General features: G+C 46.3%; 1 protein-coding gene across 2 annotated transcripts; it reads right to left on the reverse strand.

Annotated features, from left to right (window-relative positions):
• Positions 1-27,408, reverse strand: LOC126521333 (uncharacterized). 2 transcript variants are annotated; one of them, XM_050170011.2, is made up of 23 exons: positions 27,067-27,408; positions 26,441-26,541; positions 26,130-26,235; positions 23,533-23,694; positions 22,315-22,428; positions 21,392-21,530; positions 20,040-20,081; positions 18,948-19,001; positions 17,797-17,925; positions 16,040-16,272; positions 15,658-15,740; positions 15,465-15,573; positions 13,750-13,911; positions 10,804-10,914; positions 10,133-10,256; positions 7,219-7,266; positions 7,017-7,145; positions 5,824-6,050; positions 3,503-3,600; positions 3,064-3,172; positions 2,083-2,232; positions 1,259-1,372; positions 1-244 (listed from the first exon to the last, which is right to left on the reverse strand). In XM_050170011.2, exons 1-23 carry the CDS (start codon positions 27,313-27,315, stop codon positions 74-76), a joined length of 2,964 nt encoding a protein of 987 aa, XP_050025968.2. In that variant the 5' UTR covers positions 27,316-27,408; the 3' UTR covers positions 1-73. The 2 variants fall into 2 exon arrangements, with proteins under 2 accessions (XP_050025968.2, XP_054921892.1); XM_055065917.1 differs by lacking the exon at positions 18,948-19,001.
• Between the last annotated feature and the right edge of the window lie 148 nt (positions 27,409-27,556).

Here is a 27,556-nt window from a genome sequence, read left to right on the forward strand (position 1 = left end):
ACACTTCTGCAAGGCAGCGCCTTTATTATTAGTTACATTTTCTTTTTAGTGCTGCGTTCTCTTCTTTCATCAGTTACGGCTGAAGCGAAGAGAGCTCGTGCATTGCTGTCCTTTCCAGGAGGGAGCGAAGCGTTTTGAGGCGCGCGAAGTTCCGAGTGTGGTTGCAGCTGCTCGCTGCAGTGTCCATGTCAGCGTCGAACACCGCCACGCAGCCGCGCTGATAGCGGCTCAAGAACGTGTCCGTCTGTGGTAAGTGAGAAAAAGGTGCAGTTGTGTTGTACAGGGGGCGACAGAAAGTTAGGTGGGCAGATGAGATTAGGAAGTTTGGAGGGTCAACATGGCCACAATTAGTACATGACCGGGGCAGTTGGAGAAGTATGGGAGAGGCCTTTGCCCTGCAGTGGGCGTAACCAGGCTGATGATGATGATGATGTGTTGTACCGTTCACATTTCGGATATGAAAAACTAAGCAAAAAGAAACCGTTACGCGCAGGTTTGCGCAGTCTTCGCGCGCGCAGCCGGCATCGTCATTCTCACAGCGTTACTGTATATTAGTTGACTGAGTTTAGCGAGCGAGGGCAACGAAGGGGCCACGATATACGTCAGGTTGTCCCATCATGCAGAACGCTGTCGCTGGTAATCATCATAGTCGTTGAGTCACAGAGGCGAGGCCTTTCCTGGAGCGCACGTAAATGTTGACATATGGGACTTGTTGGAATTCCATGCACTTGCTCGTTGGTGATAAATATGAATTCGGCTTAGCAGTTGCTGACGGGTGGGTGCAAGTTGAGTATATTTAAATAGAAATCGATGAGGAACGAAGTACTGACACCGATTCCAGTTTTAATTTCTAAAAGTGACAAGGAGGATCACGGATTGCATCTTCGACCTCTTGAAGGAGGAGAGATTTTTTTTTCTCCATGCAGAGTACATCGCCGCAGGAACGCCTCCGTGTTCTACGCTGTCACTTTGGTAAATAATAAAAACAGCGAGGCCGTTGCTAGATCCTCACCTAAACATGGCCTACTGGTCCGTGTTTCCCAGCTGACTTAACGCCCTTGAAGGCAGAAAATATTATGTGGCTCCTCAGTGAACCATGACAATGCACAGCTCTGCACAATCAATGTGCCTGATGATACGATCGTGTTCCGGGATCATTACGGGCGACAAAGGCTGCAACAACTCCGGGCAAGCTTAGCTGATCTTAAAAACGTACTTTCTGTCCCTTTGTGTAAAATGGCCACAGCTAAAAGCTTGCCTTGATGCGGAGGCTCCGTTCATCTTCAAATGCGAGCATGTGGGACTTGTTGTATGTGTAGGAGGTCATGGAGGACACCTCGACCAAGCGAGCAGATTCTTCTGGAGGACAAGCCTGTAGGGGAAAAAGGTACAGATTATGACTGCAGTTATATTTTTGGTTGATGTTTTCAAGTACTAAGTACCATAACCTTTCAGACAAGTATGAATAAACCCACGTGTTCACCTAGCCCATGGCTTTCCAGACCCGAGACATACCAATATAGTCTGTAGTGTCGACAAGTGGATGTGGGATGCAGCGAGGAAGGCGTTTACATCACGTCAAAGTGAAGCTGTAGACATGGCAAAAGTGCAGTATACATAAATGTGCCTGAATGTAATATAAACATTAGCTGACGTCTTAACGTGTGAAAGCTACAGTTGACGTGAAGGACGCCGTCCGCAGTGAATGGTTCTGTTGTGATGTAAAGTAACGATTACTTTGGCTCTTATTGCTTCCTTTTCCTCCAAAGCTCACGACCTGCCGATCCCGGCGATTAAGTTGGCGGAGCGCCGCTCCGACTCCTGACGAAACGAAAAAAGAAAACTTTACTGGCATCTAAATAGAAGCAGACTGGCCTTCTCGCATTCTGCCCCCGATCAGAATGTGGCCGTTGACGTCAGGTTTCTAACGTGTGACTCTTCTCAGCAACCATAGCTGCTCAACCGCTCCAGTGTATCACACAAATGGTTCGCGTGATTTGTGGTGCAGGCTTACTGTATCACGCAGGAAACATTGAAGATTAATGGGCGCAAGAGTATACGCGCAGCGGTGCACGCGCATACCTCGCCGAAGGTGGTCTCGGCCATGCGCCGGCAGCTCTCTCCGGCACCGTGCAGTCCCTGGTGCAGCCGGTACCGATACACAGCCAGCGTCGTCGAGAAGCACACGCCGCCCTTGGCACCCAGGGTGTCGGACAGCTCCAACAGGCGGCCCTGGGAGACGCGGTTAAGGAATGGCGCATGAAGGCCTACATTTCGACAGCTCACCGTTTATCACAAGGTTTCATTGGTTGAATTCCTCAGCCGTAATTCTGCTCTGAGCAGTGACTATTTCTCTTTCTCTGAAATTCAACAAATCTCATTAAGAACAGCTCAGCGCCCGCCTAGTGAAAGTATATAGCTGTGAATTTCATATATGAAAAGGTGAATCGGAGTTGGGTTCCAGCTAAAGCTCCTGCTTCACCACAAACTCAATTCCCATTCTGTTCATCATATCTCTATAAAATGCCGTACCCTGCTTCCAAGGCAATTTGTGTCACGGTTGTGTACTTTGAAAACAGAGCAGCTATGTTCGTGTGAACAAGCTGCTGTATTCTTATTAATAAAGCCTAAGGGAAACCCGCATCAAAATTGCGCGAACTGCGGCTCTTAAGACATTTACGAATAGGCAAACTTCAATTTAGCTCTTCGACGCGGCATTGTTCCACAAAGTAGTTCTCTTATTTTAAGGCCCCGTATGAATATTACAATGTCACGCATAATAACATATTTCTGGATATATAATCCAACATTCTTGCATGCTGTGAGATGCAACCCCCCGATCATGCACTAACTTCAATAAGCTATCTGTAGTGTGGGTACACTGCATGTTTCAAGGCTAAGGTGATCCAAATACGGAATCACAAATTTTTTAGTCGACAAACGCTGTCCACAGAATAAATTTACCGAGAGCGTGTCCTGAAAGTAGCCCAATTCGCCTTTTATTAAGGCTCCGTAAACAAGATAGAGCGTCACTGCCCCATGGCTATAAGTCTAGCTCCTCACCATCGAAAGCTTCAGCGCCACGTCCGTTGCCGCGGTCATTGTGCCATGAAGCTTGCAGTCTTTGGACTCGTTCGGCACTTCGTTCGTGAGGACCAGAAAGTCGGGGTATCTGACCACCAGAAACATAAAAAAATGCAATAATTATATGTGTTGTGTGCCTATCACTGGAAGATTAAGCAGGATTTCGCTGAACAGTTTCTTAAGTGCAGAGTTAATGAACGTTGGCGAGAGATCCACATTTTGAGAGAAATCGTAATCTTCCTCAATGCGTAATCTAGGTTCTACTATAAACCAGTTTCATCGACACGGACAATAATACATAGCGTCTTACTGCATCGGAAGTGCAGTATTAATTAGTTGCCAATGATTTTCTTGTTTACTTAACTAAATGACTAACAGTGTGTATACAGCAACAGAAAAATAATAATGCCATGCTTACTTTCCAAGTTCCTTGAGCCGGCCCTCATGCTCAAATGCGGAGACGAGCAAAATGAGAATAGGTTTGGGATTTCGTTCGCTAAACTCATCGGAGAGCTCCTGCAAGACAAAGAAAGGGCACCTTCTTGAACAGTTAGCGCAACCTTTAGCTAAGTGTAATATACACGTAAATAAAACACCGTTAAATATCGCCTTGTAACCACCCTCTACTGCACATGAGCTTCAGCGAAAGCGCATTATGAAAAAAGGAATAAAAAAAAACTGATTGCAGACGTGCTTGCAATTAAGAAACGTTGCCTCGCAATAGTTGCGTTAAGCACAAACGTTTCGACCTTGGCTGTTCCTCTTCAATGAAACCACACCGGAGGTTTACCTGTGTGAGACAATTAAACCCAATAAAAATACTAATTATACCTATTGACTTGCTTCAATAGAGAAATAAACATAATCGCCACATAATCATAAAGCTATCAAGTGTTGAGGAAAGAGTGTCGCAGCAGCGATGTCCTCGTCAGGTAGCTATACTGGCTGCGCATTTTACTGAAGATACTTTGACAGTGTCAAAAAAGTGTTTGATTGCAACTTCTCCCGCCTTTAAAGTAAGAGCTAAACGCAAAATTAAACACCCCCTCATTGTGCCCGGCCGAGGAAGTACACAGAGATAGGAGGAGGAGGAGGAGGAGGAGGAGGAGGAGGAGGAGGAGGAGGAGGAGGACGAAGTAAACTTTATTGCTCTAGAAAGAGCAATTCAGCGGTCAGGCCGGATGTCTTCATCTTCTATTGGTTGATGACGATCTCCGGCCTGCATGCTTGGCGCCCCTATTCCAGGGCACCACTGAGCGTGGCTGCTCGTCGGGCATGATCCACCAGCCTCTGTTGGAGGCTAGGGTCGCCGCTGGAGAGCACGCTCTCCCGCTGCTCCGCACTCGGATTTTCTATTTTGTGGAATGCCTTATTCGTATTGCACTCCCATGTGATGTGATAAAGTGTGGGTATTGCGCCACACCACGGGCCTGTCCCTGTATTGACTTGGGAACATTTTGCATAGTATATGTAAATTTGGGAAAGTTCCGGTCCGCAGCTTTCGCCAGTAAACTGCCTGTCGTTGAGTTAGTGTATTGTGGGGCGGGGGATATCTGATCCTCGTCCCTCTATGGTAATTTAGTATGTCAGAGTAAGTTGGGATCACTGTCATGAAATCCTCAGGATCTCTGTTTAGGTCCGCTCGGTTTGTATGCTCGCGAGCGATCCTATCAACCCATTGGTTGCTCTCAATCTCAGTGTGCCCTGGTACCTGAGATAGGACATCGCGAGGAGAGAAGCGCCAACGGTATAACGAAGTCAAAATGATGGGCACAACCAAACAACTGAGTGCTACAGGTGAAATTAAAGGAAATATAATGGGAAGAGACAATAGTAAAAGAATGAATAAAAGAAATGGCGAACACGTTCTACATATAGGAAACTCCGAACAGAAAAGTGGCAAAGCATGTCATTTGAATCTACAGCCGAGCGAAACGAATTATAAGCAAATAAATGTTCACAAAATTGCAAGGACATTGGACTTACACTTATTCTTTATTATCGCGAGGAAAACTTGCGAATAAGATTATGTAGCAAATCGTAAATATTACCAGTGGTATGGACATGTTTGTAAATCTAGGGAATTTAGGATTTTCTTTTTTTATTGTTTACATTATTTCTTCATTATTATTTATTCTTTATATTTAGTGGCGGAGTCTGTAGGGACGTAGACAGTTTCTGTCACAAGTTACCAAACGTCAGTGCCACCAATTAACTTACACTGGTGCGTTGCTACAAGGCTTGATTTTCAATCACGTCCTGTGCAAGAAAAGTTCGGCACAGATTTCATGCTTAAAGATCACCTGACCTTGCGTCACAGAGAACACGCTCCGGAGAAGAGAGAAGAAATTCGCCGCCTCAGTTGTGGAAGGGGGGAGGGAGGGGGAGATTGCTGCGATGCATCGCTACTTTACGCAGTGAATCTCTCTCTCTCTCTCTCTCTTTCTTTCTTTCTTTTCGCATACGGACGACCCTGGGAAATCAGCAGTAGCTTACACAGGGACACGTACGGATTTTCCGGGTGGCCTGCGATGACATTCACGAAAATTGGCAACACTGTACAGCGCCGAGTACGCGTGCAGCACCTCAGTACAGGATCGGGGCCACAACTCAAATACAATAGTGTCGCTGAGCCCACTTCACACGACTGTACCGAGGGAGATGGGGAAGTAACTGCTAAGAGCAGATTCTTTAGGTTCCACGTGTAAGCGCACTAATCACCCACGTCAGTAAACTTACTTGGAGAAACTTGGCGAGACCATTCACGGGCTGCGTCCTCGCCGTTTCTTTCACCGCAAGTCCACAAAGACCTTCGCTGGAGAGCCAGTTTGTGATGAACGAAATTATTTTCGCCCTAGCCGCAGGGCTGTCCGCGAGATCGTCCAGTACTTTGCTAGCATCGATGGATACCACAAAGCACGTCCAGTTGAGCTTCGCATCCAGCAGCCGGCCTTGTAGGTTCGCTTCTGAAATATATCCATAAAAAAATAAACACTCAGTAAAAGGACCCTTCTTATCACACTGTTGTAAGAAACGTGCACGCCACTTCGCGCGGAAACGAAGTAGCCGGACGAGCGCCGTGAAAGCTCGTCCACTCTCCGGAAATATAACTAGTTAGCGTAGATAGAATGCCCTCCTCATTCCCCCTCTATAACTTCAGTATTTATCTTTCCTTGCTTGAAGGATGTGACCGATATCAAGTGTTACGCCGATATACGAGTCCGCAGGTTTTCATCCCAAACTTAGGCTGCTACGAATACTTGAGTGCTAATAAAATGCTTTACCTAACAGTGTATACCACCCTATGGATAGTAAACTTTCGGTCGCAGAATATGCTACTTTTCACTTCCTTATTACTTTTCCTTTTCACTCAATACCTGCCGATTTCACTATATAGATTTTGTTGAGGTTTGTCCCATTAAAAAATACGTATCTATCGACTGTTGGAAGCATAATTTAGGCATATGAAATTTTTAAGCACGTGTGGAGCATCAAGTTCAGTTAGTAACTAACTCTGCTGCTCCATACTGCGGCTTCCCTTTGATTGTCTTTCTTGCCCACCAAACTTAGCGGACCGTCTCAGTGCCCAAAACAGGAATCCATCCAAAGCCCTGTTCGTGAACGAAGAAAGGGCCCACTCGTCGTGGTGGCTTAGTGGCCATGGTGTTGAGCTGCTAAACACGAGGTCGCGGGTTCGAATTCCGGCCGCGGCGGCCGCATTTCGAGGGGGGCGAAATAAAAAACGCTCATGTACTGAGAATCGGGTGCACGTTAAAGAACCCCAGGTGGCCAAATTAATCCGGAGTGCCCCAATACGGTGTGCCTCATAATCAGGTCGTGGTTTCGGCGCGTAATACCCCAGATTGTATCTTTTTTTTAAAGAAGAGGGGACCCGCACAGTTGTACGCCCTCCATTAAAGTGGGCCTCTCACTGTAGCTGCTGGTCTTGATGACGTTGTTGTAGAGATACTCCACTTCGCCGTCCACGAAGATGTCGCACTGTGAGAACGGAAAGTCGACACTGGCGCGGTGAGTCGACGAAGGGACGCAAATGAGTCTGCCTGCATCGACCGAATAGGAAAGCGGTCTCAGGGTTGCGCCGCCGCTGTGCGAGGCACGGGAGTGGCACGTTACCTCGGTGCGACGTTCCAGGCTCCGCTGCTCGCGAACGGTTCCTTTTGCCTGGAGAATCAAATCCGAGACGTTCACGCAAAGGACAGATGAGAAACGGTAGGAGTAGAGTTGAAATAAACTAGAAAAACTATTTACCTATACTACCCATCCCCCGCCTCCTCCCCTCTCTGTTCGGATACATACGAAACTCGGAAGTACTGTCAGTAGGCAACAGCTCAACGTATTTGAAGAAAACTATTTCTAAATAAACTTGGTATTCCAGTAACTCTGACAACATTTATCTATGCTTCAAAGCTTCAAAAATATTCACGAAATCAAAATTTCAGAAGAAGTTGAATTGCAATATTTGCGACTTAATAAATAAATAAATAAATAAATAAATAAATAAATAAATAAATAAATAAATAAATAAATAAATAAATAAATAAATCGAAGCTCTGCATGTGTTTTATAGAGCGCATTGAGCAGTTAAGATTAACGTCTTACATCGAAGCCCACAGTCACATTAGCTGTGAAAACGTACATTCGTAAGATACCTATCGATGGAAGAGTTCGCGTCTATATCTGGGAGTACTCCAAATCTACAGGCAACGAAAACCAACGAGTTTCATTGCGATAACAAATACAGGGACTTCTGAGATGCGATCGCGCCATCGGCGCTGCCCACATCGCGCTGTCCTGGTATCGACAACGCATGCGTGGCTCGCGCTTGGAGGGTTACAAGGCCTCCGGAGACGCACAGTGCGTTCGGCTGCAAAACAACGACACAACGACGCAGCCGAGTGGACGACACACAGCGGCCACACTGCGCTCTATCGGTTTTGCCGGAGGAGCCACGGCAGCGTTCGAGTTGCCGCTAGTGGCACGAGCGTTGTGCGCACCGCGTACTGCATACGGGGCGGAACGGAGAGTAAACATCTGGATAAACACTTTCATTGGGCGCCGAAAAATTTGGAGGACGTTTTTAAGCTTCGCCTTTAGAAGTGGAACGCGACACCATTCAAAGGTGCCCGATTGCTTCTCACGCTTCCGGGCAACTGCAGCTTATACGTAACCGTAACGTTTACCGGGAAACGCTGGCGTCGAAATTTTTGCACGAAGGCGAGCTTTCTGGTAGAAACGCGGCCACTTGCGTGGGGCGATCTTCTGTTATCTTTTCGCACTATTTATATTTCCGTCTGAGAATATTTAACATAAAAGGCATGCGCTGTCGCTGTTCTGTTTCACGGCGTTTGCTTATGGGCTGCCATTCTCAAAATTCCGAGGAATAACTTTGCAAAGAATGTAAGACAAGGTATCAGGAACTTTAGTGATAGAAGAACAACTTCAGTGCCGTATAGAATATGCGTGGTTCGGGACGATTCTCTCGGCCGCCGGCGCCGACACCGGATTTTCTGCGACATGGGGCCCTTAACGCTCTCGCATTGAAAACGCCGGCGATTTTTCGTCGGCGTCGGTCTCAACTCGCGCACCATCGAGGTGCGACGCCCGTACGCCACTACAGGCGTTCATTATGGCGCCAGCGTTGTGACAGAGCTGCGGTGTAAAATATTTTACACCCGTAAAAGTGAATAAGGTTGCAAACGTGTCTGTAAACTCACATCTTTACGCCCTTTTTGGGTTTAAGGCTGTGTCCCCTCCGCGTATTGTTAGAACACTGCACGAGCAGTTCGAGAGCAAAGCTAGACCTTGCTGTAGCTTTCCATTGTTCGCCTTCGGGCGAAACTGCCATTTTTATTTTTCGAAAAGAGAGCTTTTCTTCTTCAACTGCGCAATCTTCTTTCTGAGTTACCCGCACGGGTTTCCTCTGCAACTTCGCGCTACTTCCATGTGAAGGCCAACTTTCCCTTTGATAAATATTTCACTGCCTTACGCGTTTCCTCCGAACTCATTTCTTAACTAAACCAACAACACAGCGAGTCTCAACATGGTGGACACCTTAGAATACGCGGTCATGCGTTATTAGAATGAATATGAAAAAGGTAGTCTTGTGGGACTATTAGCATATGAGTATACATACGGAATGGTCGCGACTGATCGTGCCACTATAGTATATCAAATAATGTTGCAACGAAGCGTATTCAGCTTTAGTTCAACGACAGATGCTGAGCAAAATATGAATGTCAACGATCGCAGCTTAAACATGAACGTCTCGCTTCCTAAGCAACGTAGTCGGCTCAATTAAACAGCTTCTTGCGTTAAATGTTCATTATGGTCGGAGAGATGAAAGATAACATTTTTGGTCCAGTTTTATGATTGATCAAGCATAGGTAAAAAGTTAAGTATCCGAAAACTATTCGAATTATCAAATAGTGATCATTTGATTCGTTACTCGAAAGTTTCGAATATTCATTCAAGCCAAAAAGTGAAGCATCAATTTTAAAGCTATAAAACTCCGCAACAATAGCAGCTATCGCAATTCTGTAAACTTCGCCTATTGCGGCGCCCAATGCATACAACAAAGATTATTGCACACCGCTAATTTGTGACTCAATGACTCAACAGGGCATCCATTTTACATAAACAGATACATTAGACTTGTCCGCTCTGGGCGCTCTAATTGATATAATTTGCGGAAATTTGGTACGTTTTTAATGCAGAGTTATGTGTAAACTTGATGTTTCAATTTGCGCACAGTCACCGACTTACGATAACGTCTGGCAAAACTTACAGGGTCTGAACTGGAAGCCTGCTTACAACAGTGAGTAAAATCATGTATGTTAACGTTTACGCGTAATACATTCTGTTAAAATCGGCTGAGCAAGTGCCTAGTGAAAGCACGTTTATACGTTCTGAAGTCAAAATTAAAAAAATTGGAGTCGGTCCCGAGCTAAAGCTTCCGAAGAAGCTATTGCGGACTGCACACTTATTCAGGATTGCAACGCAAATGCACAGCCGCGCGCAGCCCTTTTACCGAGCACGTTGTCAAGCGCTCCCAAGCGCGAGAAGGGCTGTCGGCATGTTCCTCGCGGGTCCTCGTAATCAGCGTTGAAGGCTGCTACGCAGCCTAGCGGTGTGTAAGACATGTAGGACCGGGCCTGCAACATGCGCAAGACATAATATAACGGGTGTTTCTGCAACGCCTGTCGCTACTTATTAAAGGGTCACGTTATACAGTTGAAAGAAAACCCGCTCTGGTCCGGCGATTAAATCCGGGACCAAAGCCTTTCCGGAGCGGTCGTTCTGCCAACATGAGCAAACCAGTAGGCCAGCAAACTGCAGTATTGTCGGGTAATTTGGCCTCGCTCTGCGATCTGCTGGCCTCCTGGTTAGCTCAGATGGCAGAGCGATTCTCCCAGAACGGCATTAAGGCGTTAGTCTCGGGTTCGATTCCCGGACCCCCCCAGGGCGAATTTTTCTACAACTGCGAAACAATCTTTATGAGAACCCCGCATGCGTTTCCGTCGTGGCTTCGATCTACGGTCGGGTGAATGACAAATTTCCCTTTCAATCTCTAAATTATTTGCTAGTATTCTTCATAAACACATTTTAATTAATTAGGCAGGAAAGAGGTATATATTAATAGATGAATTTAGGGCCTAAAGGTCGCAAGATGCCTCGCTGCACAGCGCTGGCAATGCTCACCTTTGTCTCGAGGCTGTACTCATTCTCGTAGGTCAGCACGTCGCTGTGTTTCCTCGAAAGCACGGCGGACGACACAGTATCGTACTCGACGTTTCCCTCCCAACTGCACACCTGAAAGTGGGAACACTTCCGTGGCAGGATCATATTGTCACGCGCACGTTGTTTTACACATTTGACCGGTGATTGATCTCACCGAACTGTCATTGCTGTCATGTTTATCACACCCAGGCAAGGTGAGCGTGTGGAACAATCTTGAGCGTTGTCATTTTGATAGCTATAGCACCGCCGGCGATAGTATTGCAGGGCGCAGTAGATTGCTTAAGTACGATGACGATGGATGTACAAATAGCGGCCAGACCCGAGCAGTGCGATTCAATTCTGTACAATCGCAGACCGTGCTCGCCATTACCGTCATCCCATGGGGGTTACCCTGAATCCGGGGCACAAGCCCGCCTCTGTCTTCTCCATTCATTTTTTCGGCTACAGCTTTCGTCTGAGCACCGTCACTATGGCCACCGTGCGCTGGTATGGGGGCGTTACTATGGATGGAAGGATATTTGCTATGAGCGTCCCCTTTCGAACGGGGTGGTGGTTGCGCCACCAAGCTCTTGCTATTAAATTGCCTAATATCCTACATATGCTAAAGAAAAAAAAAAGAAAATGAACAAAAAGCCCACGATGAATTACCATAACCAAACTTTCTGAACCCCTATCGTGAACTTTGTTTTTTTACGCCTCCGTTGTTTGTCGTTTCCCTACTTTTCTTCCACCAATCTTCCAATCGCCTCTTACTGATTTCTACTGCGGATGTGTTTACTTTCCCCCTGCTCTCGCTGAACTCAAGGGCTTCATGGAGACCAGAGGTGCCTAAATCTACCGCTGGGCAGATATCTTCACATTCTAATAAAACAAGCTCCGTCGTTTCCCTAGCTTTGCCGCAGCAAGCACATGTTCTTTCTTGTTGTATCTCGATTTATAAGTGCGTGTTCTAAGGCATCTTGATCTCGCTTCGAAAAGTAAGGAGCTTCTCTTTGAGTTATCATAAATTGTTTCTTTCCTGATTTCGTTTTTTCCTCTTAAGTAGTTACTCATAGCAGGTTTCTTTTACATTGCCGCCACCCATGAATTATCTCAGCCTCTCTGATTTTCCACTTGACGTTCTTTGTCGCGATGTCGCTTACCATACAGGTCATATACTTGCTGGTAAGCTTCCTAGTTATTTTGCTCCACTCTGAATCAATGTTTTTCCTGTACAAATACCTGAACACTCCCCCAGCCCATTTACTTTCTTCCATATTCCTCAGTAGTTCTTCATAATCAATTTTACTCTGAGCTTCCCTCACTCCAAAATTTGTCCAGCCCATATCACCCTGCAAAGCTTCATTTGTAGTCTCCCCGTGAGCGCCCAATGCAAGGAGACCCACTTACCTTTGGGTCCCATCGAGTCCTGATTGTACCCCTGATTTCAAGCAAGCAAACAACCGCATTTCCAAAAGTAAGTCCTGGAACCATTACACCTTTCCACATACTCCGGAGCCCCTCGTACCTATTGTATCCCCATAGCACTCTGTGTTTCGTGATGGCCGCATTTCTCTTCCTCTTTACTGTTATTCCTTTTTCCTGTGTTTCCATATGTCTATTGCGTTCGTTTATCGTATACCAAGGCATTGATATTCTTTCACGCAAATTATTTCCTGGCCCTGTATTGACACTGTCTGTCCCCTGCTTTCACTGAATACCATATTATTTTTCAACGCTAAATTTCAGGCCTAATTCCCGCTTTCCTGTCTACAGATATTAGCCAGACGTTGCAAATAACTTTGCTTGTTAGCTAGCAACACAATGTCGTCCACATAAAATAAACCTGGAAACTGCTGCTCTACTACTGTACCCGCCTGTTTGTACGATAGATCAAACCCAACATTACTTCCCTCTAGCGCCTTTTCCATCATCAACATGTACATCATAAACAGCAGTGGGGATTAAGGGCATCCCTGCCTCAGTTCCTTGTTGATATCAACGTTGTCCTTGCTCCTCATCCCTTCCCATTTAAAGCAAACGGTATTTTCTAGGTAAATCTCTTTTAAAAGCTATATACAATCGTCACCTAAGCCTTTTCCTTCCAGGATATCCCACAAAATGTTGCGGTCTACGTTGTCATGCGCTCCTGTAATGTCTAAAAAGGCCACATATAATGGTTTCCTTTCCACTCTGCATATTTCAATACACTGAGTAAGGACAAGTAAGTTTGACCCCCTGAAGTTCTTCAGCGTGCACACCCGAACGAAATGCGGCCGCCGAGGCTGTGATCCAACCCGCGACCTCAGCAGCCACAGGACTACCGCGGCGGGTATACTCGGCAGCTTCCAAAATGGCGTTGCCGAGAAAGTACGCGAGGGTAGAAAAGACCAGCGCGCATGGGCGGACGAGGTCTGGTGATCACAGCGGATAGCACGACGCAGTGTACATATATGAAACACAGAGAACAGTGTATTTGGAACGCAAAATACTCGACGAAGCAAGTAAAACCAGCAGACAGAGCCATAAAAAAAAACCACAGAAAAAGTGAGAACGCAATGAAGCGGCAGCAGGTATGGTTCCTGAGCAGTAAAGGGCGCAACGGATTGTGGAATACGCGCAAGACAGAACAGCTGGTCATTCCCAACATAACTGATGTTCACGTACACAGCTAAAGGTTTTCACAGACCCGAAGACTTTCCTTTAAGACGTAGCGTTGTGCTTTCCAGCCAGACTGTGCTAGCATGCCTGTAGTTTTCCGTAGTTGCTATATACCTCACCTTTTTTTAATAAACAAACGCCAGTCGATACGCAGCCCCTGTGTCGTCAGCTTTCCTTTGTCAAACCTTCTACGCGGTTCGTACAGCGCTGCACTCCTAGCCATTGCGCGCCGTCCTTTCACGCAGCTCCGGTAATATAGTCGCGTACCTGCGCGTAGTTGACTCGCTCCTCGTCGATGCAGCTGTCGTCCAGGTCCGACTGCCTTGGAGGGAGCGAGAACTTGAGCACCGCCAGATTAGCCGCCACGCACACGCCGGCTAGGTGGCGGTGAATGCGCACCAACTGGTTGGTCAGCTCCGCTATCTGCCTCTGCACGGTGGCCCCGAAAAGAATCAAAGTGCGCGGAGCAGCACTGCAACTTCCTTCGGACAGCGTTTAGAACAGCGTTTATTATCCTGTTGTTTCGGTTTTTGGCTGCATGAAGGTGAAAGAACCGCACTTGATAAAGCAACTGTCTATCAACTTAGGAGGTTCTTTCTTTTTTGAATTCGAAAGCTCACGGCCTTCTCTAAGAAAGGCACACATGATGCATATAATGATCATTCTGTGCAATGGAAACTTAATCAGCATTTTCATTTGAACGTGAGAAGCAAAGAAAAAAGACAGAACGCATTTGTAATTGACTAGGTTAGCTACAAGTCTGCCACATTGTTATGGGAAGTTAACCCGAATTGCAGAAACTGATATGTGCACATTCCTTCTGCTTGTTAGTTTTTGAAAACGGACATACGCGAGGCTCTTGGTGAAAGCTGGAAGGAAGTACCATCCATGGCAAACTTGACCGCGATAAGTGAGTATCACGTATGTCCAGGCGCATGCAGAATTTTCTAGAATATTTTGGTCACAGTCAAGCCAGGTTCCCCACAGTTTGAAGCCGAAAAATGAAGAACAATTTTATTGTTTGTATGTAAGGTTTCTGCAGCGTGGATATCAGGTAGACCTGCTGCTTGGCGTGAATACGAAGATTCTTTCTTTGCACCTACGGTGACATTTCTGTTTCTCTTCTTCAGAACTCGCGCACACAACACACGCGACCAAGCCCGACCATATCGTAACATAGTCACCTTCTCGAGTCGCTCCCGAAGCCGGAACTCAAGAAGAACATAGCCACACAGAGCATGCATCTTACACGCTGCGTTTTCCAGCTGCTCATCACAGCAAAACACCCGCGTTATTTCAACTTATTTTGCACAAATGTGCGCCCGTTAACACATGCATCCTTCCCGTCCAACTCCACCAAGAAGCTAAGCGAGAATGCAGCTGACCGTGCGTTAGAAAGCCTCAGCTGTCAATGGGTTATAGCCAAACGAAAGTACCCTTCCCTTGCCATGCAAGCTTGAGGAACAAATTGCCCGGCTATCTGGCAGCTACATGAACTATGTTCCACCGATACACCTGAGAAATTCTGAATTATATGTCATGATTAAGCGCCAATTAGGCCCGAACGTTTGTCAACGCAGCACACGGTGACAGCGCTAAGCTAAAACACATTTCTATATAAAATGTTTCCAAATCCTCGGCAATATATTTTTCTTCGAGAACTCTTTTGTAACCGCAGGTTCAGCAGACGAAAAATAATGTGCACCGCCATGTAAAGGCATGTACTGTCATATAACTGAAGTCATGTGATCGCGAGCGCTCAGGACGCTCGTATGACGTCACGTCATGCCTTCGTTTTCCTTCTGAGCGAACGAAAACTAAGTGGCTGCTTGGCTGCACAAGGCGTAGGAATTGTCTGTAACGTGCTATTAAATATAATATTTCTCGCGAATAAACTAGCAGATATAGTTCTCTCTCTATTACCACGAATCCACAAGATATCGATTAGACGACCATAAATGTAAAAAAGAAAACTAGCTTGCCAAGAAGATGGAGCTGTCGATCATCTTCATGCGGCTTGACGGAAAGGTGACTCGGCACGGCTTGGAATGACCGATGTGGTGGGTAATAAACACGATTACGTCCACGTGTCTGCAGATAATATAAACATTGCAAGCTAACTTTTGTTTCCGTTACCCGACGCCCTAAACACGTAATAAAAAATCGAACACTTACGGCGCAAACCGATTTAGGATAGGTTGGTCGTCGGTGCGGGGCATTCCCAAGACGACCAGCGGTCTCACAGTGCTCATATTATTCTGAAATTAGCAAGGTTTACATCTACGTGTTAATGCAAAGTATACAGCCCTAACAATATCGTACTTTTGCTGGAGAAAAAGAAATGAGCGAATAACACTTAAATAAGGGTGGAATTGTGCGACATTGCAGAATCACGATGTAAATTGCTATGGATCACAGTTCAAGATAGTCTTCGAGCCGCAAGTCTGGCGCAGGTTTTGTTCGTATACAGTAACGGTATCCACACGCGAGCCTAACTCTAATGAGATTCCTCGCTTCCTTCGAAGCAGGAAATGATAATCGAAAGTGGCTGGCGCACCAGTGCCCGGATGGACGCCTCGGCGCGTTGAAGGGCGCTGAAGTTGAGTGGCAGGAAAGCGACGCCATGCAGCGCATAGTCGCGACACCATGAAGCCACCGAACGGGCGAAGCGGCCCGGGTAGAGGTGGTCTCTCGCCCACGGAACCGTGAAGCCCACGTCGTCGAACGCGCCCGCCAGACGAGAACTCACGTCGCGCTTGCTCAGCTCCACAAAGTCGCGAAACGAGGCGCCTGCAGCACGGCGACCGTTTAACACCAGCGATTACTCACCGGAACACGAGGGAAAGAAGAAAGAAAGGGGGGAGAGGGGTCAATGAGAAGACAACAAGTTTTACTTTACAAAAAAAAAAGAGAAAAAAAAAGCCCTTTGTTCACGGAAAATGGAAGGAAAGCGTTGATGTCAAGTTGGGATTGTGGAGTTGACAGAAACAGATGAGGCTTTGACGGGAGACCCCTAGAGATAAGGTTCGGTCTTTTCACTTACACGATGACTTCGACACCCGCCAGTCGTATGTGAATTAGCAAGGACTTCTCGCAAGGCCACAGTATACGGGTTTGATAAATTTCGATTTTTTGTATTTCGGCGTAACCACCAAAATGTTTGAAGTCGCAAAGTAATCAGTTGAGTGATTTTATAAGAGAAATCCTAATATTTACAGGTCGAGGAGGACAATCGGGTGAACTGGTTCGACATTTATTTAGCTTGCACCACTAAAGGAACGTATGTACACGCTAGAGAGAAGTGCACGGACGGGCGCTGGATCTGCGTGCCCCTCTCTCTATCTCGTGTACTTAAACTAACAGTGAGAGTTTTGTTCATAGAATTCATTCATACCTGCCGCGTAATCCTGACTTGTCTGCTAAATCCAAGCTTTATTGTATAAGTTGTGAAAAGGAGATATTATTGTCAATGTTTCGACACGCGTGCCTTTCTCATGGCCCAAACGAAAAGAACGAAAGTATTTATTTATTTTTACCGGGGCGGAAGAAAGAGCGCAATAATGTGAACGGGCGGTGACCCGACTTTTTTCTTCTTTTTTTATATCCTGTTGTTCACTGTATTCCAGCCTAAGTATGAGCAGCTCTCCTGACATCGAGCTTCAGTACGACTCCGTTTGTTCGCGCTATGCTGCGGCGGTTTTCTCATTGCTACCCCCGCAGAGACAACCCTTCAGCAGGGCGGTCCGACAGGCTGGCGCAGCGCATTCAGCAGGATCCATTCATGTTTGGCCAATAGTGATAGGACGCGAAAGTTGACGTTCCTCTTTGTGCTTACCAGGCCGGTCTGCTTATACTATCCTTTTGCTGACATCTGCGCAGCTGGCTTCCTTGCATTAACATCACGAAAAGCTTAGTTTAGTTTATTTTTAGAAATTATTTCTGCTTGCAAGCGAACAATAACAAAAAAATGTTGCAGGATAACTTTTCACTGTTGTACTTGCGGTGGACCCGCTTTCTGATGCCATGTTTCTTCATAGAATTTCAATCAGAAATTGCAGAAGTACAGCGTTCGAGACTGCAAACCGTTGATGGATCTCGGAGGCCAGTGAATGCGTCGGTGGAGTCAACGGTTGACGGCCACTGCATCGAATTTCATCCGCTTCCGTTGCTTCAGCCAATCAAGCCACGCTCCTTAGGGATTGCCTCCGCGGGAATGATAAACAGATAGGGCTTCTGCAGTCACTTGTATGACCCGCGAGTACCCACTTTCTATTTTTCCAAGATTATTAGCTCTTGTAATGCACTTTCACGTACCATCCCTGGGCGAGACGCGGTCAGTGGTCCTGTCGTAAAAGACATGCTGGTATACCGTGAGACTGCAAGCTCGTTGCGGAAGCTGAATAGGGCTCGGAGGCTTCTCAGACAAGATGCAGATCAAAAATCCTGAGCAATATAGAGGTGACATGAGAAATTTCACAATAAAATACGCAGAGTTTATTAATCACATGCCAATTGGACAATAAACAACAAAAGTAACGATATCTGAACATATTACCCATTGAGAACACTCGCCCGTAACACTCAATAACGTATTATGCTTTGTTACTTTCATCGGAAAACTGTCACACTTTTTGTGCAATATTAAGCAAAATTTGGTATTGGGGAATGCTCTTTAACGTTTACGCGTTAAGTGTTATCTTTCAGTTCGCTCCTATTTTATGTATAAACTAGTTAATTACGTGTTCTTAACTGCCAGTATCATGTTAATTAACTGTCATGTGAAAACTTGCATTCTTGTTTCTAAACTCAGCTTCTTTCTTATATTACCATCCTCGGGCAATTGTTTTCTTTTTTCTTCCTTTTTTCAATTAACTGTTCTGCCTAAATGCGTATTCATATACATGTCTACTGTATCGCCAAACTGCCACGCTCTCAAATGAGAGTAGCAGTATTGTAAATTAAAAAAATAAAAAAAAAATAAAACTTGCAGGACATGTCTCGCTCTATTAGTGGCGAAAGATACTGTGTGGAATTATCCGCAAGTACGCTGCTATAGATGAAGTATGGGTCAATTAAATCAAGCTCTGCTGTGCTTGGCGAATGGCTTGATACCGTTAAAGCAATGGGAATGGTTGGAGCATATGAATCGGGCGTCTTTTTTTTTTTTTTTGTGCGTGCGTGCGGGTGCGTGCGCGCCCGAGTGATTGTATGCGGTTGGATGACCACTCCCTCGGACTTGGAAATGACTGCCAGTGCAGGTATCCGTTCACCCAGCTTAGCAGCAAGCAAGGAATCGCTGTTCTACCCGTCAGTCGCCCCTTCCTCTAAGCACTACAAATCTGTGCCGTTTCAGGCCGCAACCACGCGCACACAAGCAACGTACATACGTTTTCATAACTTCTGCAAGAGGTGCGATATTTACTGCTCCCGCTTCCTGAGCAACCGTCTAAATGCGTATATCTCACCGCCATGCAGAGCAGCCTGGCCCATGCGTCCTTCGCGGTGCGGATGTGTCGAACCTGGGCGAGAGATGTACTGTCACGCAATGTGGCTGGGTTTAAGAAACGCGTAACAGCCGAAGCGGCCATTTGGCTTCATCTAACCTATTTCCTGCAGTATTAATGGGAAACCAAGCTCTAGGACAAAGACTTAAGTTCTTAAAAGCGCCATGCACGCTTAGCAGTTCTTAGCAGTTCTTAGCAGTTCGGCCACCTGTTAAAAGCGGTTATCGGTGCTTTAGGTGCGCTGAAGATTGACGCTGCAGTGAATGCGGTCAGCGTCGGTTCCCGGCCTGATTTTTCGGCCAGACGCTTACAAAGGCCAAACAGTGTGAGCCAGCAGATATTGACAACCTTTACAAAACAAATAATTTATGGAGGAAGGCACTGCGTGAAGTAAGCTTTAAAAGTAGCTATACATTTTTAGTGACTCGGCTGTCTCTCATTTCCTTCAAGAAGCGCGGCGCCTAAGGGAAAGTTTCTTCAAGAGACGCAATTCTCAAAGCTTGGTCACAAAAACTAGCGGACGTGCAGGTACGCCAAGAACCACCCGCGCGGTAGCCGAGTGGTTTTGTGCTCGCAGGTACGGTTTTGTGACAGTGGGCATGAGCTCGCTGGTTTCGGTTACAGCGTAAGCTTTATGTCTTTCGCGCGTACGTAAATGATTAGTTTACCGACAGTCCCGCATTTAATTACGTCACTGTATGTGCCCCCCGCAAATTTTGAAGGGAAAAACTAAAATTGGATTCCGGGGTTGCACGTGTCACAACCACGATCTGATTATGATGCCCGCCGTAGTGGAGTGACTCCGGAATAATTTTGACCATATGGGGTTCCTTAACTTGCACCCAATGCACGGTACACGGGCGTTTTTGCACTTCGCGCCCATCTGAATCCTGGCCACGGGATCCAGTCCCGTGGCCGGGATTTGATCAGGTGACCTCGCACTTTGCAGCGCAACCACGGCGGGTCGAATGGCAAAACTAAACGAAATGTTCAGAATTTTCGCATATGACTTATCTTGCCGACAATATGGCAACGGGACAAATGTATGTATACCTTCCGGTGACAGCTTTGCAGTAGTGACCCTGTGTTCTTTATCTGAAACAAAGCAATACTAAATCAATATCAGGTTAAATGGCGAGTTATATGAATTGACATGTTTTTTTGCCGCAAGTTAAAACACATACAAGACAACACGGGCGGCACTTCCAACTGATTTAGTTTGGGCGATGACTCAGGAATATATATACACACACATGCATGCGCAGGCTGTTCACGAACCTATGTTATCCAGCGGTCAGACAATCTCGTTTCCGATTTGTTGAGCCATGATAGATGTATCGCTAATGTAACTTGAACCTTTCTTTTTTAAATAATAAGCTTCCATTAGCTCACGTGCTGTTTGATTTCTGCTTCTGCCAAGAATTTTAATCTGAGAAAAAACGTGGTTGGCACATGCAGGCCTTGCAGTGCGCTGGCAAATGTGCCACGCCATCTTTTATTAGATTTAGTTCGTGTTGATTGGCTCGTTCATTTATGCAGCGTCTAGACTGTCCTATGTAGGACTTACCGCGTTCAATGGGAATTCCGTACACCGCCCCCGTGGCGCATTTCCCGTAGGACGGGCCATGTTTCTTCCCACAGCCTTGCAAACCGGTCTCCTCGCGGGTGGTTCTCGAATAGGGTCGAACCAGTTTGACGAGGACAGAAAAGGCAATGGGTACGCCGTACCAGCCTGCCACCTTGTTGAGGTTATGGGAGACCTTATGAACATAAGGAATCACTGCAGGTCTTACATGGGGTGTCCTACGGCAAATGCGCCACGGGGGTGGTGTACGAAATTTCCCTTGAGTGCGGCAACTTCTACACATGACTGTCTGGGCGCTGCATAAATGAACAAGCCATGGAACACGAACTAAATCTAATGAAAGATGGCGCGGCACATTTGCCAGCGCACTGCAAGGCCTGCATGTGCAAAGCACGTTTTTCTGAGATTAAGATTCTTGGCAGAAGCAGAAATCAAACAGCACGTGAGCTAATGGAAGCTTATTATATACCCGGGTTGTCTTCTATGTGTCTTCCTTTTGTGTGTGTTTTAACTTGCGGCAAAAACATGTCTTTTAGCAAGCACCAACTAGGCCAACAAGCAGTTCTGTTGCAACATATCTATATGAATAGCAAGCAGCAGTCGAGCGGCCGGAATTACAAATACAAGAAGGTCGTCTTATGGCTAATATATGTGATTGTCTGTACAGAATAAAGAATGGCCATAGGAATCTGCGGTAAAATATACAATATACAAATAGTATTGAACGACGCAATTTAGAGTAAATGGGCGACTGCTGCATTAAACGGTCCTAACTATTTTGTGCGCGTGACGTACGAACAATGGCACTGTATGGGCTGACCGTGTAATTCCGAAGCCAACTCGACCAGTCGGGAGTTGGAATGCTTCAGGGAAGCACACGCGTTGCGACCTGCATCGTACTCCACGTGGAACGCAGCCACGCAGGCTTTGGCTCCGAGTAAGTCCACGATATGTCGGGCCTGCGCGGGAGCAGGTAAAATACGATTAATTTTCACACCTGTTTGCCGCACTGTCAAGGACGAGATTGAGCTGGAAGCGACTTCGTAACATATATGAGTGACATGTCACTGAACAACGAAAAAAAATTACGGGGTTTTACGTGCCAAAACCACTTTCTGATTATGAGGCACGCCGTAGTGGAGGACTTCGGAAATTTCGACCACCTGGGGTTCTTTAACGTGCACCTAAATCTAAGTACACGGGTGTTTTCGCATTTCGCCCCCATCTAAATGCGGCCGCCGTGTCCGGGATTCGATCCCGCGACCTCGTGCTCAGCAGCCCAACACCATAGCCACTGAGCAACCACGGCGGGTCACTTAACAACAGCGCCTTCCTAAAGTATGCCACATTGCTATCACATACAGAGCGACGATGAGTAACCGACGCCTAGGTCGAAAATTTTTGTGAAGCCAGGAGATTTTCGAGGTCCGCGCGTGAACACCACAAGTACAGTCATCGCCATCCTGCTTTTTAAGTGGCAGGACAAAAGCATCTCCTAGCCCATTCCATCCAATACCTGTGAATTTCCATATCTAATCGGTTTGTCTGATACTCCGCCGTAATGCATTACGTTTCCTCTCTTAGCGCTCATTCTATTACTCAGTTTGATCACTTGTCATATGTTCTACGCATTATATGACTTAAAGAGCTCCACTGACATCAACTATATAGAGTCCCACGTACCTGCGTTTTCGCTATTATCCATACTTCCGTTTAGATACAAGGTAACAAATAGTTTCGCACCTTAAGATGGAGGGATTCTTCGCTTTCAAATGTAAAAGCGTAGCTGTCGTCTTGCTTTAGAACGGCCATAGTGTCTGCGTTGTACGTCGCTGCCGCTTCCCCTTCAAGGCAGGTCTGCAAGAAAACCGGCGGATACGAATAGTATAATACATCCACTAGTCTTTAAACAACCGAGAAGCTTCATATGAGAACGAATTGCTTCAATGTTCCAAGCCGTGTTCCACGTGTTCGTTACGCTGTTTGTTGCTCTCGTCGAGGATTTTACATGTTATCAGTACTGCAACTATCTCACATCTGCGCGAGCGGCGCGAGCGTCCATTTTAGGCCTTGATGTGATTTTTCCGTCATTGTCAGATGTACACGAGACATGCAGCACGTTCTGGAGTTGTCGTGATGATCAACAATTGATCCGGAACCTATGACGACGCCCTGTACGCGAGAGGGCGATTGGCGACAGCACCATTCATCCCGACGACCCATCACATCTGCTGATCAGTATCTCTACTGCGCTGCGACCTCATTTGCGGGCAAAACTACACCTTTTGCCGCTAAGGTTCTTCGTTCCTGACTATGCTTGTGCGCGCCTGTATTAACCCTTCGGACACACAGAACAAGCCGACTGCATCACGTAACGCATCTGATAACGTCGTAGCCGTTACACCAGAAACTTGACCACTTGTGACGTAACAACCACCTGGTAGTGCGCGAGAGCGTCTCGTGCAGAAGTGAAACGACAACTCTAATAGCGTGCAAAAGCCAATGAGAGCGAGAAAAAAACATCACTGACAACACATGCCAATACCTACTTTATCCCTAATTTATATTTACCGTGCCAAAACCACAACCTGATTATGAGGCAAGCCGTAGCATGCCTCATAATTTTGACTGCCTGGGGTCCTTTAACGTGCGCTCAATGCATGGTACACGGGCATTTCTCCATTTCTTCCCCATTGAAATGCTGCTGCTGGGATTTGATCCCGCAAGCTTGTGCTTAGCAATGTAACACCAAAGTCACTGAGCAACCAAGACGGGTGGTTAGAAGAGCCTAACGTCCTTAAACGGGCATTCGGCATTGACGAAAGACGTCGCCTCGTGCAGAAGCGATGTGAGCAGATTAATGCGTGCCTCGACTGGCGTAGGTGCCACCTGTGAGAACAGCTGTAGTGAGCTCGCTTCACAGAGGCTTTGTCAACACAGGCTTCACAAAGGTTTGCGAACCTGGTCGTAGGAGACCCAGCTCTCGCCAATGCACGTGCTGTTAGCCACGCTGGAGATGGGTTCACTGAGAAGAAAGCGAAGCACGGCCATGCTGACGGAGACGCAGAAGCGCTTCGTTCTTACGGCGCCCGTGACACCAGAGGGCAGCAGGTCAGCCCGTTCCTGCAATTATAGCCCGCTTTTAAAAGACAAAATCTTTGCTAGGTTCAGATCGATTTGGAGTACATGAGACATAGGTATCTGGCCATTTTCGTCTCGTAAGTTAGACAATTTGTGGCCTTCTAGTGCACCTAGGACAAAGAAAAAGGCGTCAAAACGAAGGTTGGAAAGAAAAAGACTAACGAACTTAGCGAATAGCTATGTACAAAGCGGGTAACGATGCGTGATTAGCAAGAAAAGTCCGCAATGAAACCCAGATGCGCTCGTTAAAACTATGCGTGCACCCCGAAACGGAACTGTAGCTTTACTCGACGAAAAATGTAGCCCAATTCCGAAGATAATGCAGTCCAAAAAGACAGAAAGTAATGCAGGTGAAGATAAGGTAAACGGCAAAAAAAAAGCAGTTTAGCCCATGCAAGATGGTACTAAAGCAGGGTAAGGTGGCATGGATGAAGTTAAAGTGACTCAACAGCGGCTTGATATCGAAGAAAGAAAGTCTTCTGGGGAAGTATCTTATCCTTCCCGAATAAAAAACAAACAAACATGGAAACAACAAGCCACATGCTACAATAATGCGCCTCGGAAAACCTAGTCTTCAACGTCAACCGCTGTTTATCTGCCTTCTTTAACAGTATACATGCGGATGGAAGCTCTGAGAAATGTTTCGATGCAAGGCGATCGCGCGAAGGTGCTGATTAGCAATGACATTATTCGCCTAAAGTACTCCATGAACACAACAGGAAAATTCAGATCGATTCATTCACTCAATGATTCATTGACAGGGTCTAATGTTCTAAAGCAGAACTTCGGTTATAACACGCAGTAGTCTGAGGAGGCCAAATAATTTTGACCTCCTAGGATTCTTCATGTGTGCCTAAATTTAAGTGCACAAATGGTCTCGCAAATGGTTCAGATATTAAGTGAATGGATAAACAAGCTTCAGATTTCTAGGCAAGAAATCTGACATCGCTAGTGCGCAGGCGCATGATTACAATAAAAAAGAAGAAATTATTTTTGTGACTTTTCGTTAAGACAACTCAATTCGTGGTCGCAGTAATCTGCGGCTGAGCTTTCTCTTTGTACGACGATAAAAGGACCAGGACCAATAGAGTCACGCGCACCTGCCAGAACCAGCAGGTTCGCGGTAGCCAACGGTAGGCAGCGATATGTATGACGTCACGGCCTGGAGCAAATATAATAAACAGACCCCTGCGAGCTCGTGTAGAACTGTATCATAGCGACACGTAGTGCAGCAGCGCTTGTGGTCACCTGGCCACAGCACCCGTGCAGGGCCCTTGCTCGTTCTAAATTACTCACGGGCTTGACCATTAACTTTCTCCGATGATTTTCGCTATCGATTTCATTTCTGGGCGAGCCGCCGCAGCATGCCAAGTAAGGCTCAGCCGTGGCCGAGTTACATCAGTGCGGTTTTGTCGGCGTTGCCAATATGCAGGGTGTCCCAGATAAATTTAGCCAGAGTTTAAAAATATGCGAATGTCACGTAGCTGGACAGAACCAAGGTAATGTTGTTTGCCGTCGCTTGGAGATACTCCTATTATTATTACTATTATTATTATTATTATTATTATTTCATTCCGCCGAATTAGATATTTAGTCTTAATTAATTATTCGACTTCTCAAATATTATAACTCGATAAAAGGTGTCAATGAGAAAATTGTAGCACGACATGAAGAACTCCCGACACAGCTTTCTGTTTCTCAATACGTGCTACATATAAGTGTTTTTCCGAGCGTGAAACAAGCCCGCGAACACACGCAAAGTGCCTGGAGCGGCCAGTCGCGCGGTAATCTTGCGTGCATTCGCGGGCTTCTTTCACGCTCGATAAAACACTTTCATGCAGCACGTATTGAGCAACAGATGATGAAGTTCGGCACGTGCTCGCAGGGGTCCGTTCATTTTGCCGACGACAGTGAACTGCGAGTGGAGCTGGTCTACAGAGTGGTCAAGCGGCATATTTGATCGCCGTCGCTCGCGAGTACAGATTGAGGTCATGGCCCTGCCGCGTGCGCGCTCCATGTGCATGCGCACTTCGCGAGCCCAGCAGCTACTGACAGGCGACGCTGGCGCAATTCTGCAGCCGGTTCCAACCCGAGCTCTATACAAGTGTGATTCCCACGGTATACGACTTGCGAACTGGTTAGCTCCGTAATTATGCTATGTAGCCAGTCTATAATTGCACGTGTAATTGGCGTGTTTTGATAATGACATCCTTAGCAATTGTTACACAATCCCTGACGTATGGTGCAGCCATACGTCGGGATTCGATGCGGTCTGGAAACATGTTTTGCCGGCAATGCACCTTTTCTTTTCCAACGACTTTAGAAGTATTTATCAGGATTTCCTGAAACACTGCTCGAAAATGACAGGTACCGATGTAATTGATAATGCCTTTCGTATACAGGAATTATCAGCTTACCATATCGGAGAAGCTGTAATTAGCTCCGAAGGTAGATGGGAAAACGACCACGCAATTCTCGCTTGGAACTGAATGGTGTGCGATGTAGATGATGGTATCGGCGTATCTGCATGACCCAAAACGTCAGTCTGAATTTTCAGTGCGGTGCGTACGTAGGCGGCCATTTAGTACCGCGCAATTTCTTTCTATTCAAACAAATCTAGAAAATGATCGTGATAGTAGCAAGCGTGGACTTTTCCAAATGAGAAAAAGTAAACTTTAGAAAGCCTAGACATAAATTGTTGAAGTCTAAATTTGTGCAAAGTACTCACTGTAGCAGCTCTGTGACTGGAACGTTCCTTCGTAGCGGCACGGCTACGATGATCTCTTTAATCTGATCTGTCAACACCGTCCGCAGACTTGTGCGGATCATCTGAAAGGTAAATTATCGCTCGATGGTACGCTGATTTTGTTTGCTGCTAACGATATACAACATCGGCGCATTCCTTATCTTGAATGATGTCGATTATTTTCCTTAGACACTGTGCTTAACTACAGTTCCTGTACACCCCGCACCAGATTAATAAGCTCATAATTACTTCAACGAAATTGGTTAACTGAGCATTTAGATTAGACGAATTCGCCAGCACCAGCAGCAATAAATAATAAAAGTGTGACAATAAACGCTATTTTACATAACGAAAACAGCAAAACATTGGTTGTCGAGTTCGCTTACCTTGACATCTGAGACATTTTCAGCGCTTCAGAGGAAAAATAAACACTGCAGAAGAAATAAAAACGACAGGACAAGAAAGTCGCCGGAAGTTATTCCTGTCCTTCCTGTACTGACGTCTTTCCTCCGCTTTTCTACGGCGTTATTTTCTCCTTTGAAGTGTTGGAAATGTCTCAGATGCTAAAGTTCCAACTAACGCAGCTTTCTGATTTAAGTATCGCTTACCTTGATCAGCGATATGAGTCGTTTCAGATGCGCCTCAGTATAGTCCGAGTTTCTAATGAACAGCGCCAGCCTCTCCAGGCCGTGCTTGTGCATCCAGAAGAGCGTCGCCACTGGAAGTTGCTCTGTCTCGGCATTCACCTGGGATTCCAGGAGCTCCGCAGTGTCCAACTCCACGGCAAGCTTCACCTTCGACTCGTTCCTCAGTGCGAGAAAAGCCTTGAGGCTCTCTTCTGGAAAGCAGCGAACCATCGCCAACGGCCACCGTTTCAAATTCAGCACGACTTTGATAGCGTCTCGGGACTGTTGACTCGACCTGAGTTGACGTTTTTGTTGCCAACTACGCACCGTTGTATAGCGGCGCAGATAGTAAATTTTCACAAACTATTTCAGCGATGCACGCTTACGTACGCCTATCTCGGACATCTTTACTGAAAGATTCGCCTAACATTATTTGCACTGGAAAGACACTGGAAATTCTGCGATAATCGCT

The sequence above is a fragment of the Dermacentor andersoni genome, chromosome 6 (assembly GCF_023375885.2).
Source record: "Dermacentor andersoni chromosome 6, qqDerAnde1_hic_scaffold, whole genome shotgun sequence".
In the NCBI taxonomy this organism is placed as follows: Eukaryota; Metazoa; Arthropoda; class Arachnida; order Ixodida; family Ixodidae; genus Dermacentor; species Dermacentor andersoni.